At 36.5% G+C, this 17,357-nt stretch overlaps 1 protein-coding gene across 2 annotated transcripts; it reads right to left on the reverse strand.

Moving 5' to 3' along the window:
- Positions 1 to 1,398: 1,398 nt before the first annotated feature.
- Positions 1,399 to 7,884, reverse strand: LOC111400765 (uridine kinase-like protein 1, chloroplastic). Of its 2 annotated transcripts, none has more exons than XM_023028158.1 (14): positions 7,562 to 7,884; positions 7,278 to 7,369; positions 6,736 to 6,805; positions 6,484 to 6,602; positions 5,619 to 5,715; positions 4,878 to 4,957; positions 4,271 to 4,465; positions 3,744 to 3,827; positions 3,596 to 3,656; positions 2,912 to 2,972; positions 2,484 to 2,577; positions 2,300 to 2,372; positions 2,052 to 2,134; positions 1,399 to 1,944 (listed from the first exon to the last, which is right to left on the reverse strand). In XM_023028158.1, the coding sequence occupies exons 1-14, from the start codon at positions 7,755 to 7,757 to the stop codon at positions 1,798 to 1,800; spliced, it is 1,452 nt and encodes a 483-aa protein (XP_022883926.1). In that variant the 5' UTR covers positions 7,758 to 7,884; the 3' UTR covers positions 1,399 to 1,797. The 2 variants fall into 2 exon arrangements, with proteins under 2 accessions (XP_022883926.1, XP_022883924.1); XM_023028156.1 differs by having other exon boundaries at positions 3,744 to 3,872.
- Between the last annotated feature and the right edge of the window lie 9,473 nt (positions 7,885 to 17,357).

The following is a 17,357-nucleotide window of genomic DNA, read 5'->3' on the forward strand; positions in this document are numbered from 1 at the left end:
AAAGCATTTCATAATAATGTACAACGCTCGAATTGTAGTTGAAGATTGTGAGTACTTTGCAAAGTTAGCAGATTAAAATGTTCTTATGATGAAAAATGGACTACCTTCATTTTATTTTTTTCGCGGTTAGATGTCACTTCGTCGGACTTCAACCAAGTAACTAATCATTATGTGGAATATCGAGAAATAGCAAAAAGTGGGTAAGACTACAATATTAGGATAGGATGTCAATCAAAGTAACTAACATTTAATTTTCTTGGAATATCCGATGACTAAAGAGAAAGCAAAGGTTGTGATAATGACAAATGATGGTTATTCCTCCCGTGGGGCTTTTTTGGCTTTGGAATTTCAACAGAAACCTGCCATAACACACACATAGAGGGTGAATGGAGATATTTTTTGACAATTTTTTATTCACGATGAGTCCGACACAAGAAAATAATCTGGCCAAATTCTGTAGAAAATTTTCTATACAAATGACTTAATACTTGGGATTTTGGAGTGTGTGTTGAATTCTAGTCCGAAACAAGTACGGGAAGCATGTATATATTCCCAGTTTGTCGGTGAAGAATTAGATAGATTGGTTGTTTCAGTTCTTTCTTCAGCAAGAGGAATTGCCGCCAAAATTTCGCCAAATGCTGCCATGGTTTGCCTGTCTCTTTTATTTATTTATTTACTTATTTTTTATTTTTATTTTTTGCCATTATTCAACAGATTGCTGACAAATATCATTTGTATTAATTCTAACAACCATTTTTTGTACATATAGCAAAGATCTTTCTTTGAATCTGTGGAGCGCAGTCAGCTCAGAATTTGAAATCGTACTTGCGAGAAATGACATAAATCTCCTGGAATACAGCATGCATAACAGGAATTTTTTGCTATTATAATAATATAATTTAATTTAGACACCGTCTTCCTTTAGTCTGGTATACATCCCTTCGTAATATCTCTCAGTGACAAAGGGGAGGGCGGATAGGATTCACCGCGACAGTGTGCAGAGTTCGATTCCCCACAAGGTGAAATTGACTTTGTTGCAAGCGGGAGTTACCATATAGGTTAACAGCCTTGGCCTATCTATGTGCTCTCCACCCTGGCTCTTGAGAGGCACATCCTGCGATTTACTTCCTCCACGATGGCCAAGGGCAGGGTCGGTAGGGGCCCTTAAGGTTGGAGTTCAACCTTTTACATCCCTTCGTAATCTTTTCGTGATTGAATAATGTATCTCATCTTGTTTTAACATGACATCAAAGCAAATCTTGTTTTCAACATGATATCAAAACAAATATGGGCCGTGTCTTAAATTAAACAAAATTAGTATGGGAAAATATTCACCCGTGCTTGGTCTGAGAATCATTCCGTCCTTTCCTCGTATAGAAGAACTTTGCCAAATTTAAATAAACGAAGACCAAACAAACATGAAATTATAAGAAAAAGAAGGGTTACATCATTGCTTTGAAGTCCCAGCGGCACTGACGTGCGTAGCATGACTCCGTTATCTTCAGAATTAGGGGTGCACAACACATACAAACTAAATATCTTGAAAGCAAAACAAATTGAAATATTCAATCCAACCAATTTGAGGTATTATATGCTTGGGAGGTAAAGAAATGAAAAGTTGATTTATATGATTCGATTTGCAAAATTTGAAGCAACTGATACTCAGTAGAGAGAACCATAGAACGATGCAGAAAATGTGGGCACATCACAATTAGTAAACAGAACCGGACTGGCTGAATTAATTTAAAATTAATGACCAGACCAACCAGTAACGAGCAACATCAGAACCTGTGTAGATCAATCATCCGTGCCAAAATAACGATCCCCAAATTCTCCCATACCCGGTATCACGCGAAATTCTTCATTCAGTGACGCATCAATCTCTGATGTCACAATTTTTAAAGAGGGGAAACGTTTACAAACACAGTGTATTCCCTCTGGTGCCTATATTCAAACATAAAGCAAAATCAGGAGTGAGAACATGTGGCAAATACTGTCAAAAGAAGGGAGTAAAAGGTGTCTCCTTCAAAAAAGTTATAGAAAGCACTCACGGAGATGAGGTTTAGGAAAATAATATGGGATTCTGGAACACCTTTCTGTATGAGTAACTCAATTGCCTGATTAGCAGAGTTACCTTCAACAAAAAATTAACGATAAGTTGAATCTAATATCATAAAAGAAATGAGGGAAGTATAGCCTCGATGGCTGCAAATCAGAAAATACAGAAAGGAAGTTAGAAGCCGCCCTAGTGCTAGAAGATTAATTTTCCATGCTACTCCGAATGAGAAAATCTGGCTACCTGTAGCAAGGACTGGATCTAGGAGGAGGACATGGCGTTCTGAAATATCTTTTGGAAGTTTTTCATATATAAGCTGTTTAAATAGGCAAACAAAGGGATGAAACATTACACATTCAATCATAAACTATTGCAACATGAAACCATTGTAGAAGGCTCCCATCATAGAAAACAAGTGAAATATCACCTGTTTCCCATTGTCACCATCACGGTGGATCAGGATTTTCCCGATTTTAATTCCTTTGCAACAAGCACGCAGAGCATTTTCCATACTTTCACCACTGCAATTGGTAAAGACACCAAAAAATCCATACAGAAAATGAGTTAACACCTTTCAACTAACAAAAAAATGGTAAAAAGCTACCCAAGAAGAAAAAATAGTAGAAGGATAGAAATTTAGTAAACCTATGAAGTAAAATATCCCAACCCCAACTCATGTTACAAATCAAAATTTAGATGACAGGGAGTTGAAGAGTGAAATTTTGAAAAACTACTGATATTTTAAATATTAAATATGTTTCCTTGAAGAATCCAATAAAACCTTTTCTTCTAATAAGTAAATCAACATTAATAAAACCACAGTCGCATTTTACTGAGACCTGACTACTTCCTCACCTTCGAACAATGGAAACTCCACACAATTTCTTGCAAAAGTCAACACCAGTATATAACGACCCTGCAGTAGAATCCCGCAAAAATTCAAATATCAGCAAGTTCTATGCTTAGCAGGTTTTGAGAATGCAAACAAACTGGTGCACACATCAGTGTTGGAGTGCACAGTCACAGAGCAGGAGGTTGGCTGGGTAGGTTAGGAAGGGTTGAAAATGAGTCGAGGAAAATGGTTTACAACCAATCGTCCCATTAAACATGCAGGTTAAAAAAATGGTTCAAATATAGCTTGTTCCAAACTAATTTGTCACACAGATACACATTATACCCACTTCTTTTACAGTATAAATCTAAATTACACGAGGAATTTAGTCATCACATCTGGTAGATATTCAGGGAAATGTGCCAAAATCATAGAAATTGAGGATCACAACGACAAAGGAGAAAATACAAACGAAGTCTTATTTCAAATAAAATTGCATGTAATCTTATTTCTATCATGTTATAAGCAAGATTTGTTGAAGTCTCCAGGCAGGACAATCATGATAGTGATTCTTTGCTAAAAGATAAACTTCAATGAGAGAATCTGCAAACCAAGCTAGAGATGAAAATTTTGAACGTAGAAAATAAATAGAAGAATAATAAAAAATCGAGCGCATGCTTCCCCGAGAATACACTTATTTAGCATACCTGTTGGAGTAAATATTTGCTTTTCAGTGAAGGGTAAATGACCAAGACCATGCTCCACAACCTGAAATGCCACTTATCAAAACCTTCCATGTTTGGAAAATCTAGTGAATTTGTACTTTTGACATGATTAGGATAGATAAAAATTTACCAGACGAATAAGCCTGTCAGAATAGAATACAAAGTCATGTTTCGATATATCTTGATCACGAATCAGGGTATGCATGCCTCTTATCTGTAGACGTCCAGAGCAAGCATAATTAATTATTGTTCTGGAGAGCTGAAAAGAGAACAAAGTTGAATAGACTGAAGATTAAACTGTAATGACTGAAATTTTCAAAAATAAAAATTCCACTCCTATAGTGTCATCATGAGAATAAAGAGAGGACCATACTAACACAAGCTTTTAACGTTCAGTCACTGTATTTTATCTTTTTCTTGTTTTACATTTGCCACAGCACCATTGTAAAGAAAGTAACCTTTCATGTACTTCCATCATTAAACAGTTATTAATATTTTGCACAACCTGACATAATATAAATGTACCTATATATCACTTCTTTCGTTTCCCCTTCCCACCAAATGCTGTTGCAAAATACATAATTTTCATGCTAGTTTCTTTGGTTAATTAAAAACTGAACATGAAAACTCAATCATGAAAAAAGTACCAAGGCATACCTGGAACGTCGACTGAATAACATACACATTGGGATATATCTTACAAAGGTCATGCTGGCCAAGCTTTGTGTGAATATGTTGCACAATCAAATCGATTGCAACATGATTATCACCGCCCCGGGGTATGATAACATCAGCATATTTCTTTGATGGCAGAACAAAATCATCAAAAGCCGGTTTGACAAACTTTGCATACTGCAGCCCAAAACATAGAACTTACCATAAACATATGCTATAAGGTGGCTGGACTTATAGACGAAATAATCTTGACGCATCTCAAGCAGAAATTCAAAAGTTGATACATCATTCATATGGTCTACCAACTATAACCATGGAGAATGATAAAATAAAAATGTCTGAAAAAATCTATTAAAGTGAAAAAAATCTATTAAGGAAAAAACTAGCAGATGACTAGAAAGCGTAGAGTTCTTTAAGTTATCCCTTATACTTTTTAGTACATTGAGAATGAATTGAACATCAAATGGGGATATGCCATAACATGAAAACTGTCTTGATACATCTAATAACCAGAAAGAAACAGATCTCTGGTACATGGATTTACTGATTAAGAAAAAAAAAGGGGGTTTTTAAGAAAGAAGAAGCTTGCCTGTTCAAGAACTGAATTTATGTCCCTACCCCTCTCTACTGTATCACGCCGTATTCTACGAGCAAGCCTCACATCAGCATCTAAATCAATCAATTGTTATGGTATAAAAAATTGAGAAAGGGACAAGAGATGATTACTAGAAACACAAAGAAGTAAATCATTAATGAGAGAAATCGAGAAAAAAGGGACAAAATATGATTACTAACGTGAATACTCGTTAATCCATATCCGAATTCTCAAGGGAGAGAAGGCTTGTATCTAAGCTGCTCCATGAGAAGAGGATAACTGGAAGAGAATATCCAACTTCAAATAACCCATATGTTTGCATTCAGATCTTAGTTCAATTTTCAGGCCTCCCTAAAGTGAACACTTGTTAACACCTGAATGCTCTATATATACATCTCATCAGAGAACAAACTAACTACTCTCTCCCTGACCCCTTTCCTTCCAACCTTGCAACTGCTTCTCCCTACCACGCTAAACAAAACTACCACCATCCTTCCAAAATTATAAAATGCAAAACCACAGTAACCACAACCTGAGGTCTCTTAATGCTGCTAACATCAATCTAATATCCAATCTCAACTCCTATTACCAATCTCAGAACACGATTTGTGGTTTCTAACTATCTCATTTTAAAGAAAATTGGACTTATTAAGAGAGAAGCTGATGACTAACTCCAACTTCTTTTGAAATATAACAAAATAAAATTAGATGGATCAATACACAGCTAAGTTCAACCTGTGTCAACAAAAATCTTCATGTTCATTAAGTTCCGCACACGCTGATCATGGAAGACAAGGATCCCCTCCAAGATGATTACATCAGAGGCATTCACCTAACAAAGTTTTTAAGTCAGTACTTTTGATAGCTATTAAATGGAGATTCAGCAGAACATCAACAATAGCAGACCAACAGTATTGTTCTCCCACAATCCCATCCCCTCCTTTTCCCTGAAGAAAGCCACAACTCCCAACACAGACAAAGATTATAAGCCTGAGATTTTCTTAAGCAAAAGTATATTAGCACGACGCCACAAAATCAGAAAACACTGATGCGCAAGTAACTATCATAATTATAAATCGATGCAAATTGGTCATCAGTTCATAACAATCATTTAGTATGGGTAGCAAAAAACACATGATAGTCAGAGACCAAATACAGATTCAAATATTCGAAATTACTAGGATAATAAAGAGACAGAAGAGACTAAATTCAAAATTAACCATTTTATTTTTTTCATTTCATTCCCAATTTACTCAAAGATTCCAAACTGCAAAGGTGGCTAACCAGGTGACCTTTCCCACAAGTCTCACAAACATGCTGCAATAGCTCTATGATAGAATCCAAATCAAGCTATTCAAAAGATTCCAAGATGACAAATAATTTCAAGAGATCTTCATAACAGTAGACAGTCCTCCCAACTTGCGCATTTCACCATTATTAATCTTTCCTAGGAATTAAGAATATTTTCACAACATAGGAAATGTGAAAAAGAATAGTTGATTCCTCATCTAGTTTCTAATTAATAATATGAAATATTGAATTTGTAACTCCAAAAGTTTGCGACATCTCACTCTTCCTGAAGCTGATATAAAATATTTACCTGTCTGAAGCTGTTTGAAGACCGCTGATGTGTTTTAAAATCATACATTGGGACATGTACAGAATGACCATTCTTTAGCTCATTAACGCACTCAAGGAGCTGCTCTGTGTCAAATGCATCTGCAGGTAGATTGTTTCACGATTGTTAGCAAAAAATAATTTTTCCCATGAATCCCAATAACAGCAAAACCAGTTTGAAAAGCAGAAACAAATCAGCTTGATTGGGAGACCCAAGCTCAAAATTCTAAGTTACCTGGATGATCAAAATTATATTCATGAACTCGTTGCAACTCTTCAGGAGTCAAGCCACGATAGAAAGAATCCTACACATGTAACAGGGTAAAATAAGGAAATTTTGCTAAAAAATGTGCATAAATTACAGTAAAATAGACACGCGTATAGAAAAAACAGCTGAACAGCTAAATTCTCATCAACATATTGTTCATTTCCTTGCTGCAGTTTAAGAAGGCAGAGAATAGACATGATATACCAATTTCAAAACTGCCAGCTATTGTTAATCCTAGTCCTGCCCTTTTGACGGAGCAGCCCATAATTCTAAGTGAATACTTGAGGTAAAATTGCATTGTAAAGTTACGATGCTTTTAACAGCATTTCAGAGATACCCTAATCCCCTGCTTTAACATCCAACCGTTATCAGGAGATGCCATCCAAAGGGAGTGGAAACATTGCAACTTTAGTCGAATCGGGTTTGGACATCCAGCATTTACAGAAATCGGCCAAAAGATTATAAAAGAAAATAAAAGAAAAGCAAAAACAACCACCACCAGCACAAACCTGGTTAACAAGCACGACACGATGATCATGAAGTTGTTGAATAATCATGTCACAGACTGTTGTCTTCCCGGATGCCGTACCGCCCGAAACCCCTACTCCACCAAAAAATAAATAAATCACCGAGAAAGAAGAACCCTAAGAATTTCGAATATCGAATTATGAGAAAATAAAGAAAAAATAGGCTAAGCCCGTCGCCATCAACCTATCTCGAATAAAACCGACGGCTATTCAGGTCGGGTTGGAAAACTAGTTCAAACATGAAGTACTAGTGAGAATCAAATTACCTATGACGAATGGCTGCTTGAGGACAGAGGAATCGGTAAGGGGAGTGGAAAAAGCGGGAGTAGTAGGAGTGGAGGAAGAACGTGGAGAAGATGAACTAGCGGCTGCAGACATGAGGCCGTCAAGGCGGAGGCCAGAGAAGTGTGGGCCGGACGCCGCCTCCATCACGTAATCGATTTCCTTCGTTTCCGCCAGCATCGTCTCCGTCACTGCACGGATTTGTGTAAAACGGAATTGTTTACCGGTTCGTTAGGTTTTTGATTCGTGGTTTTACAACTGAAATCGCGTGTTAATTTATAAGTTGCCTGCATCTCCAAAAGACTATTTGATTTTGACCCAATTTCCACTTTATGTTATGCATCTTTTTTAAATTTAGAAAGCAACTCTAACAAGTTCCTTACTTTGATTTTTTATTTTATTTTTTCAGTGAATATTTAATAATTTTATCACATATTTTATTTAAGTATAATTTTTTATATATTAATAACCAATCAATTCAAATGTAATTTGAAAATTTTAAATTGTAGAGTATTGAAATTTGTAATGTATTAAATGTAATAATTGCACATTAAGAATAAAGATTGAGTTTAGCTCTCTAAATTTGGAGAGTCAAATACACTCTCTATTTTAAAAGGTTGAAATAGAGTCTCTTGAAATCCATTTTTAAGTATTGACTCTCCAAAATAGAGAATATTTTATGTTTAATAAAGCTTTTGGAAATGCTTTTATAGTAAGAATATATCACCAGTAAAACTAACATACTTGAAAAAAAAAACAAAAAGAAGAAGAACAAAGAGATAAAGGTTGGTGCTTTAATAGGGATGTCAATCGAGTTCGTTGACTCGGATCGTCCACAACTTGGCTCGAAAAAAGCTCAAACTGGCCCGAGACTCGAGCTCATGCCTTAAAAAAAAATGATCGAAGCTGCCAAAAATTAAGGTAGCTAAGTACCTTATATTTAAAAAAAAATAATAAGAGGCCCGAGACTCGAGCTCATGCCTTAAAAAAAAATGATCGAAGCTGCCAAAAATTAAGGTAGCTAAGTACCTTATATTTAAAAAAAAAAAAAAAGAGAGAGAGAGAGAGAGAGAGAGAGAAACGAGCCTGTCCGAGCTAAACTCGCAAAAAAATTCGAATCATTTTACCCGAGCCTTGAATTTCAACTCTCGAATCGGCTCAACTTGACTCATTGACACCACTATGCTTTAAGAATATGCTATTATTCGATTCGTCAATTATATAACGTATTTGGAATTTTTGCCAAATACAAATACTGCTGATTTCATAATAATTAATGAATTAATTCGAGCACATTTTTGTTATTTATTTCTTATTTTAATTGATAACTATATTTAGCGAAATAATCAAAAAGAGAAGCAAGAAAAGTATGGATCCATTTGGCTTGAATTCTTAGAACTCAAGAGGAAATTTTGAAATGTTCGATTAATTCTATAAAACATTAGATGAAATTGGTCTAAACTCTTTCAAAAGAGGAAATCTTTTAAAAATTAATTTCTTAACACCAGTAATGTAGTTTTTTGAAAAATTTCTTTTAAAAGAAGCAATAACACTACCAAAAATATCTTATATGGATTATCCCTCACATAAATTTAGAACCAGTTTGGTCCCATTATTTCACATTATAATAAGAGGAGTAGTAATTTTTTTGAAAATGTGTAATTAAAATAGAATGAATAATTTTTGAGTTTACGTATAATATTATTTTATTGGAGAATGTGTGGTTAATAAGAAGAGAGAAAAAAAATTATAATTTAATGTGCGCAAAGCCATTTTTAAATAGATTTTTAATAGATTTTAATAAAAATATGTTGTTGAAAATTTGTAGATCCCTTAAAATGCATTATTAAAATTAAGTCCCTATTTATCTCTCATTCTTTTTACTACATACTCATTTTTAATCACCTTTCGCATAATAAAATATTTTACACGTAAACTTAAAACTTTTCACCACTTTTTAATCACAAATTCTCCAAAATTTAACTATTTAAAACAATGATATATATCACCAAACCGGGGCAAATTATTCACTTTGACTTGATATTTATTTTGAATTTAATTCAAAACCAAATAGGGGCTTTAGTTGACACTAAGGGAAGAATTTCGGAATGTTGGCTCTAGCCATATAAATAATGCCAAAATTTATATTCTCTTCGTCTCATAAAAAAATACACTTATTTTTATTCTTACATAGATTATGAAAATGTAATTGATATAATTAAAAAATATAAATTTTACTTACATTTTTTCGAATATACCTTTATATTGAATAATGATTGAATATGAGTAGTTTATATTTATTGATAAGAAGACAAATTAAGAATCATTAAAGCAAATCTCTATTTTTTTCCTCAAACTTATTTTCAACCACATATTCTAATAATAAAATATTTTGTACGTAAATTTTAAAAAAAATTCTAACTTTTTAATCACACATTCTCTAAAAGATCACTACTTCAAAACTCATTTTAATGGTTGTCAAATGGGGGCTAAACAGGTGAAATCAACTATACTCTCTACAAGGAAAATGACTTATAATTTGAAACTGACAACAAATGAAAACAAATACATCTTTATGAAACGGAGAGAGTAACATAGTAAATTCACTCATCACACAGCACCACGGGTTGCTCACCTTCTTCTTCCATTCATTAAAGGTACGATTTAAACGAAACCTTGGAATAATACATTCTGCAGACTTCATGAATTTTTACTTCGCTCTAATAAGAGCAACATTAGGAGTTCTTTCACTTATATATCCAGAGTAAGAACCAAAAGCGTGAGCGGTTCCACTAGCTGATTTTGATGGTGGGATGAGGTTTGCCTCGGCTTTGGTTTTTGAATGAACCCCAATTTTGTTACCTGCAACATTTTGGCTCATCTTCATCATGACCAACCCGTAACCTGTCTTGAAAGAGTTGAGAAAGTCTCTTTTTCTTATCTAAATGAGATTCTTCAAGTGCTGAACTCGGAGTTCCCTCTAGTACAAGATCTCTATTTACATGAGGGATTCCCATAGAAAATCTGCTGTACACTAGAGTGCTTCCACAGGATAGGCAAAATCTGCATTTAGATCAACAGAGGAACTCGTCAAAATGTAGTGAATAAAGATACAATCTTGGCAAGCCATTGGGTACACTTTCACCAAGATTCCTCATAGTTATTGATATGGCAGTTGTTGGACAAAAGCTTTTCATAATTAGACTCGTTGCATTTCTCCTTGTTTCTAACTATAAGGTTCCAGAAACAATAGAATCAATGTTTACCTCATTAGAAAAGCTAGCTTTGTACCAGTTGTCAATACCAACGTGCTTATTAGCCAATCAACTGAACAAGAATCTAGAATCCACCACTTGTTTTCACGCATATTGGTGGCACGTGGAGAAAGTTTATAAGAAAATTCTAGTATCGAGAATGTGTCTTGGTACTTACCACCTTTGACAGTAAAGAAATCATCGACACGGTTGGACTCTAACCAAGGTTGGGAATCAAAGAAGGTTTCATCTTTACTACATGCAAGAAATTGGCATGCCTCAGATACAATCACATATCTCACTTAACAAACTATTAACATAGCTCAACATTATCATGCTAGCATCATTCGATGAAATTTATCAGAAAATCGATTATGTTGGAATAAAGCCATTGAATAAAAATACTACCGTTCCCACTATTGTCTTATCTACATTTCCCGTTCTGAGACTAAGCATTGCGAATTCGTTTTTGTTGCATGCAATTATACAAAGGATAACTAAGAATAAGCACAAGACTACATAGTCAGAATGAAACAAATACAAAATTGTATTGAATTCTTAGGAATCAGGATTGGGTACCTTTTGGGGCAGGAGGATTAATATTTTGAATAATGCTATTCATAGTGAAAACTATCGACAATGGCGCTACGTAGCATACTCATAGCAGTTTATTATTTAATTCACGTGGCAATTTGCACGCAACATATAGCGACTATTGGTAGTCTTCACAGGGGCAGAAGCAAACAATTTTAGTTATGGGACACAATCAAATTTTGTACGAATCGAATACTTTGTTTTTTATTTTTGAATAATTTATATTCGCCTCGAAAAAATACAGATTTACATTTAAAAAACATTTTTTCATTAATATTTTCCTCACCATTTTCATCTATTTGATTTTGAACAATTATTTTATTAATATTTTGCTAAAAGATTTATAGTGCATTTAATATAAGCAATCAATTCAAGTGAGCTATCATATCATCCCATAATTTTCCATGCATTGATGATTTATCGAGCAAGATGCTACATAGCTTTAGTTATTTTTAATTTCTAATTGCCAGTGAGGCATGGACCAGGCTCTTAAGAGGATGGTGACAAATATGAAATATGGTGAGTAAGTGTTTCGCACCGGTAGTCGCTAACAATTAAAAAGGGATCAGACGATTGTATAAGAAACAAACCTCTTGAGACAAAGTCCCAAAAAGGGGTGTTTTATTGACGATGACTTTACAATTGGAACTAAACAGAATGCCTCCAAGGTGCGCAAGCACACGAGTATTGAAAAGACATGTTTTAAGTCTAAACTGAAAAATTGAAATTACATATTCTTTGTTTGAGAGTGTTTGATTCGGGATCCTTTGCTCTATGTCTTCTCTTCCTTTTATATTCCCTTGATAACTTATTCGTGATCAACCGCTTAGAAATAGCTTGATTGTTTTATAACTACCCACTTTCTTTATGGTGGCTAACTTGTCGTGGAACTGCCGTCTCTAACTGTTGCCACTACTCTTTGTCGTTCAACGGTCTTCAACTGAACTCCTTGAATCGTTGAACGTGATAAGGTTACTCGATAACTGCTTCAATAACTGCACTTCTGGATAACCATAATATCTTATGTTTGCTAAGATCCTGGGCGATTCGAAGGTTTGGACAAGAACAGGATCATAGCTCTGGGCGACTGTAAGGCACTTCATTCGCTCAGATCTTGGGCGTCTTGCAAGTTTGGGCGATGATGTTACTGTGTTCGTGGGCTTCTACTACATTCATTAATAACCCTATCTGGGCCCTTATCCTGAATTGCCCAGTTGGGCTTCATTCTTTAGGCTATTTGATTTGGGGATTCCTCAGTTGGGCTTCATTCCCTGGGCTATTCGATTTGGGTTGCACTTTTAGCGTGTTAACAATTACCCCCCAATATGGTAGAATTAATTCCAATTATTAATCTTTGTCATATTTACTTTGTGTTTCCCAACAACATTTGAAATTCCCAAGAATTTCAATCATTATTTCCTTCCATAGCCTGAAAAAGTGCGACGCTATAAACCCTTATAGACCCCAAAGACACGTCATTTCATTGTACCACTAAATCACGTCTCATTATTTCGCGCTTCTTTGTCATCATACCATTGTTCATCTTCTTGCTTCTCTGCTACATTTCTTGAGCAAACTTTAACAAAACTGTATTTCGTTCCCAATGGCTGCTCCACAAACCCAATCTGACGACTCTTTTAGCTTCAACGATTTCCAAAAAATCCTCACTCGGCCATATGTAAATCCAAACTTTCTTGCACCAGCCAATGCCGAACTTAATGTGTTCTATCTGGGTCCTTCATTCACCAACACTGAAGCCGTCGAACAAGTGGCGGTGGGCCAGCTATTTCCTTGTACTCAATGCCCTCCATTCCTGAACTCTTTGCCGTTGAGGCCTATTCGCGAAAAAGGTATTTGCACTTGGCCTAAATCTGATATTGTTTTCCTTAGATGGCATGCTCACCTTGTGGCCCATGGTCCTACCAAGGCAATTTTTTATCATGTTAGGATTTCTGATTTATTAGAAATCTCTCTTCAACCCCCAATTTTTGCCCCAGCATTTTTTCCTATTGCTTTAAGTTTTTGGTCTTCTGAATATAATACTTTTATTTTCCCTCTTGGTCCCATGTCAATCACTTTAAAAGATGTTGGGGCCCTGATAAATCTTCCACCTTTGGGCGACACCATTTTTCCTAATATTTTGATTTCTGGTGTTGCCCCAAAATTTGACAAAAAACTCACCGAATGCTATTCAAGCTTACAAAGCTGTCATAATCACTCAAATGCTGAGCCTTCCCACGCTGAGCGTGTGGCCTTTCTTCAGATATGGCTTTGTAAATATATTCTGTGTGTGCCCAGTTTGAAGCCTTCTATGAGCTATTTACCCATAGCGCACGAATTGGCACATGGTAGGCCTTTGAATTTGTATTCCTTCTTTTTGGCTGCCCTCTATAGAGGCATGGCTTCTCTTCAATTTCAATTAAAGAATGGTGCATCTCCCATTGGCAGTGGACCTCTTTGGTTTGCTCAACTGTGGTTGAGAGCCTATTTTCCATCACTTGGTGCTCTATCTATGTCCTTTCGTTCTGCTAGCTGCTATGGGCTAGCCATTTACCCATTGAGCCCTGTAAATATATCCAGAAGGGACATTTTTTCATTCTTTTATACTTTAAATTCAATTTCTTCCTTCTTTCCCTTTCCTGCTCATTTAACTTCAGATTATGTGCAACATCCATCTACCCTAGACAGTGCGAGCGCCTCTCTGCTCGTTTGGGTTCAGTTTTTGACTGGGAGGGAGTTGTTCCATGATATTTTAACTGGAACCAATGCCAAAGCTGGGGTTGAAATATATGCTCCCCAATTTTTTGCTCGCCAGCTTGGTTTTGGCCAAACTTGGCCTGTTCCCCCTTGTTATTCAAAAAATTTGATAGACCGCTTTCACACCATTAATAAGGTAGAGGCACAAGCTATAGATGCTCGCAATATTCTTTTGACGAGTAACTTTTCATTAGCCCCCTTCAATTCTAGTCGTGCCGTTCACCCCCTTTTTGAACAACTCTAGCCATCAGTGAAGCGCAGATTGTTTGTAATTGATGCCAATCGTGCTTTTCATTCACTGGATCAGCCGAACGTTCCTTCCACTTCTCCTATTTTGGTCACCCCTGTGTCCATTAGGAATCCTTCCTCCCCTGCTCGTGCTAAACAATCTATTCGTCCCTCTACTTCTCTACCTACCAAATCTACTGCAGCTAAGGGCGCCCCAAGCCGCAAGCGGCCAGTTTCAACATCTCCCATTTTGGAGGATGATGATGATACTCCTCTCATCGTCAAGAGAAAGGCAATTGAATTGAATTCTGTTTACTCACAAGCATACCTTTCTATGTGCTAATGGTTTTCTTGAATTTCTCAGAAAAGTTCAGCCTCTCTTTTGAAGGCTTTGGTGTTGGCAGCTCCTGCTCCATCATCCTCTGTTAGAGTTGTTTCATCCAAACCAGCTGATGAAGGGACTACGCTTAAAGAAAAACCTTCAGTCCCGGAACCTTCATCACAATCAACGGACGACGAGCCACCTTCTTCCCAGGGCGTCGACCCCCCAAACGTCGACCCAGAAGGTAATACATTTTTGATGTTTTACCTTTGCTTGTGCTATTGGTTTCTGATTTGTTGCTTCTTTAATCATGCAGAGGCTCCCATGGGTCTGCCCATTGTGGCAGAGTCTTCTCGCCCAGACAAGGGGAAGTCTCCCCTGGTGGTGGGGTCACAGGTGGTGGAGCCAACTGGTGATATGCCACCCCCCAAGATTGCTGATAAGGTAACCTTTTGCTTCAATTTTATTTTCACTTTGTTTATTGTAGTGAAAACCTTCAATGTTGGCATTTTTCTTTGCAGGATGCTGATGAGATTGTGCGTTCCATCCAAGACTTGTTCACTTCCTGGGGGCAAGTCAAGACGTCTCGCCCTGCTTCAACCGGTCGTCCTTCTGCTTCTTCAGAGGAAGATATGAAGTTCCTCAAGCAGTCGATATTTGAGTATGTATCTTTTATGGATATGAACATCGGTCAGGCTAGTACTGCCAAACATAAGGATAAACTTGAGCATTTGAGTGTGAAGTTGGCGCAAGCACTGACACTTCCGTCGCTCAACATTTCTGCTGATTTTAAAGCGGCGTTGAAAGTTGTCCACTCTGACATCCTCTCTTTGCTGGCCAAAAATGTTGAACTGAAGGCCAAGAGTACTCAATATCTTCGCACTGCATCTGAAAAAGAGTCTTTGCTTCGGGAGATCAACAAAACTGAGGACGAATTGAAAGAAATCTCTTTCGAAGTTATGATTGAAGACTCTTTGATGACCAGTTTGGATGCACAGATGAAGGAGCTTTAAGCAAGGATGGATGACTGCAAGGCGAGAATGGCTGCTAAAAAGCGTAATGCTTCCCAAGGAATTGAGCGAACCAAGTCTTTGGTCGAGCAGTACAAGAAGCTGGAGATTGATTATGATTTTGTAGCTGAATTGAATTTCACTTCTTCTCAGCAGAGCGAGGATTGGGGGAGACTTAGGGAAAAAATTCGTTCGGTCTAGGGCGAATTGTAATTAAGACATCTAATGTCTTAACTTTTTCGTTTTGTAACTTCGTATTAACTTTCCTCTTGTAACCTCGTATTAATAGCCATTGCCAATTTTAGATGTAACAGCAGCCATTGTCATTAATGAACAACTAATTTGTCTTCTTGTGTATTTATTGACGTTTGTCCTTAATCATCAACCCCCAAGCATTTAACTGCTTTATGATAAGATTCATGTACATTCTCTTTTGATATTTCTATCTCTTTTCCCAAGACTTTGGGCCATTTGACTCCAATTACTAGGCACGAATGTGGCTGTTCATATTCTGTCTCTTCACCTTTATACCCCTACAAATGCACGTATATTTCGCACTTTTCATTTTCATTTCCATTCTTTTCTTAAAAAACTAATTTGCTGCCATCGTTTGGCATCTCAACGATCGATCCAAAATTTATGTCTTCCATAGAAATTGATCATTTGATCCACCCATTTTGCCACCTGTTTTGATGTCACCTTTGGTATGGGAGATATAGGAAATATTCTTTGACCAGCAAAATTCTTCCCATCGTCTCCATATTCTTTATAAGGAGTTCAATGATGGAAGGCAATTTTTAAGGATGCCTGTCAAGCCACCTTGCTTGCTGAGAGTGCTTCTCAGTCTCATTGCCCGTTATTGCAGCGATGCATTTAGGTAAGCGAGGTGAGGGTGCTTCTCTTCCCTTCTGCTTGCTGAGAGTGCTTCTCGGCCTCTCTGCTTGCCTTTGCAGCAGTACGATCAGGATGGCAATTAAGGCCAGTTCACCCTCTTACTTGGCGATCGACCGGGAGATTACTTCGCTCTTAATTGTAGCTTATAGAGCATTTAGTATTTTGTATCTTGCAACTTTGTAATGAACGTTTGATAATAAAGGAATTTATTTGTATGTATTTCGCTCTGCCCCCTTTTTTATCTACGATCGTTCAACGCGATTTGATTACGCTTTTATTTGTTCACTTTCCCATAAGAAAGGAACATATTTTTTTAAATATTTGCCATTAATGAACCTCATGTGCTTGGTGCCATCTAAATCTTCCAAATGATAGGCTCTATTAGGCAACACACTATTTACTTTATATGGTCCTTTCCAATTGGGCGACCACTTGCCATACTTTGGATCCTTGCTATTCCAAGGGAGTATTGTTTTCCAAACCAATTTGTCCAAACTGAACGACTTGGCTATAATTTTTTTATTATAAAATTTAGCCATCCTTCGTTTTTGAACTTGCAATCTATCTAGGACGTCCAACTTTAATTCGTCCAACTCCAGTAAGTTTTGAACTAGTGATTCGGTATACTCATCATCACTTAACTTATGTTGTAAACACACTCTGATCGATTGCACATTGATTTCCATAGGCAACACAGCCTCCTGTCCATAAGTAAGTTGGA

Source organism: Olea europaea, chromosome 10 (genome assembly GCF_002742605.1).
Source record: "Olea europaea var. sylvestris chromosome 10, O_europaea_v1, whole genome shotgun sequence".
NCBI classification, from domain to species: domain Eukaryota; kingdom Viridiplantae; phylum Streptophyta; class Magnoliopsida; order Lamiales; family Oleaceae; genus Olea; species Olea europaea.